Source organism: Sinocyclocheilus rhinocerous, unplaced genomic scaffold, assembly GCF_001515625.1.
Source record: "Sinocyclocheilus rhinocerous isolate Xijiao unplaced genomic scaffold, SAMN03320098_v1.1 C36207440, whole genome shotgun sequence".
NCBI lineage: Eukaryota > Metazoa > Chordata > Actinopteri > Cypriniformes > Cyprinidae > Sinocyclocheilus > Sinocyclocheilus rhinocerous.
The window spans coordinates 1-905 of record NW_015775842.1 but is presented as its reverse complement, the minus strand read 5'-3'; the positions used below and the strand labels follow the sequence as shown (position 1 = coordinate 905).

General features: G+C 38.8%; 1 protein-coding gene across 1 annotated transcript; it reads right to left on the bottom strand.

The window, feature by feature from the left end:
• Positions 1-8: 8 nt before the first annotated feature.
• On the bottom strand, positions 9-741 carry LOC107735650 (supervillin-like; the record flags this gene model as incomplete). The annotated part of the gene is made up of 3 exons (XM_016547270.1): positions 507-741; positions 269-364; positions 9-92 (listed from the first exon to the last, which is right to left on the bottom strand). Coding segments are annotated over exons 1-3 (346 nt in total), but the record flags the coding sequence as incomplete, so codon positions are not given.
• Positions 742-905: the final 164 nt, after the last annotated feature.

The window sequence follows — 905 nt, the reverse complement described above, 5'->3', positions numbered from 1 at the left end:
ACCTTTACTATTGAGCCGACCAAGGAATGACTCCAACTTTTCCAGCTTCTTGTCTGACTCCAGCTTCATGTCCTGTCTGACTTCTATCTCTGCTTAAGAAAATACAGCAGTGATATAACCATATGTATGCATACATGACATATAAATATAAAAAAAATATGACAGACATAGTAGAAAGAGAACAGAAAATACAATTGGAAAAAAAGGGTAGCGGGATCAGGAAGTGATACAAGCTGGACTTGAATATGAGTACAGTATGGTTTCTCACCTTCATGTGGCTTTGAGATGGTATGGGAGGCATTCTTGTTTTTAGAGGACAGAGGGGACAGCACTGGATTTGTGAGAACAGAAGGGGCTGCCAGACCTGGGAGAGAGAAAACAGAGAAGAAAGTTTAACACAGTTACAAAGCAAAACTATATACATCAAAACTACCTAGTACAAAAATACATTAAAAAGTCTCAATTTGTGTCACTGCTGTGACGCAATATGTGCAGTTTTCACTGACCTTTTTTAACCATACGTCCAGCCACTGTAAACTGAGTGGAGTCATTGGATGCTCTGTAACCTTTGACCTTCCAGGCATCCTCTTGTGTGGTGATGAGCTGCTTGCGTTCCTGAATAGACATCTCGATTTGCTCAATCTGCTGACTCTCCACCACCTCATTTCCCATCCTCTGAGATGACAAATGAGAAAAAATTAAGCATTTACATCAATGTCAGGGTGAACCATGTTCTCACACTTTAATTAAAATATCTTTTTAATCATTTTAATCTAAAAGCGATGCTTTGTTGTAGGGGTCGACCGATTATCATTGCCGATTTTAAGCATTTTTACGATTATCGGTATCGGTCATTTTCCAAACTGATTCGCCGATAAAATAACTTAATTTTGAAACGCGCTATT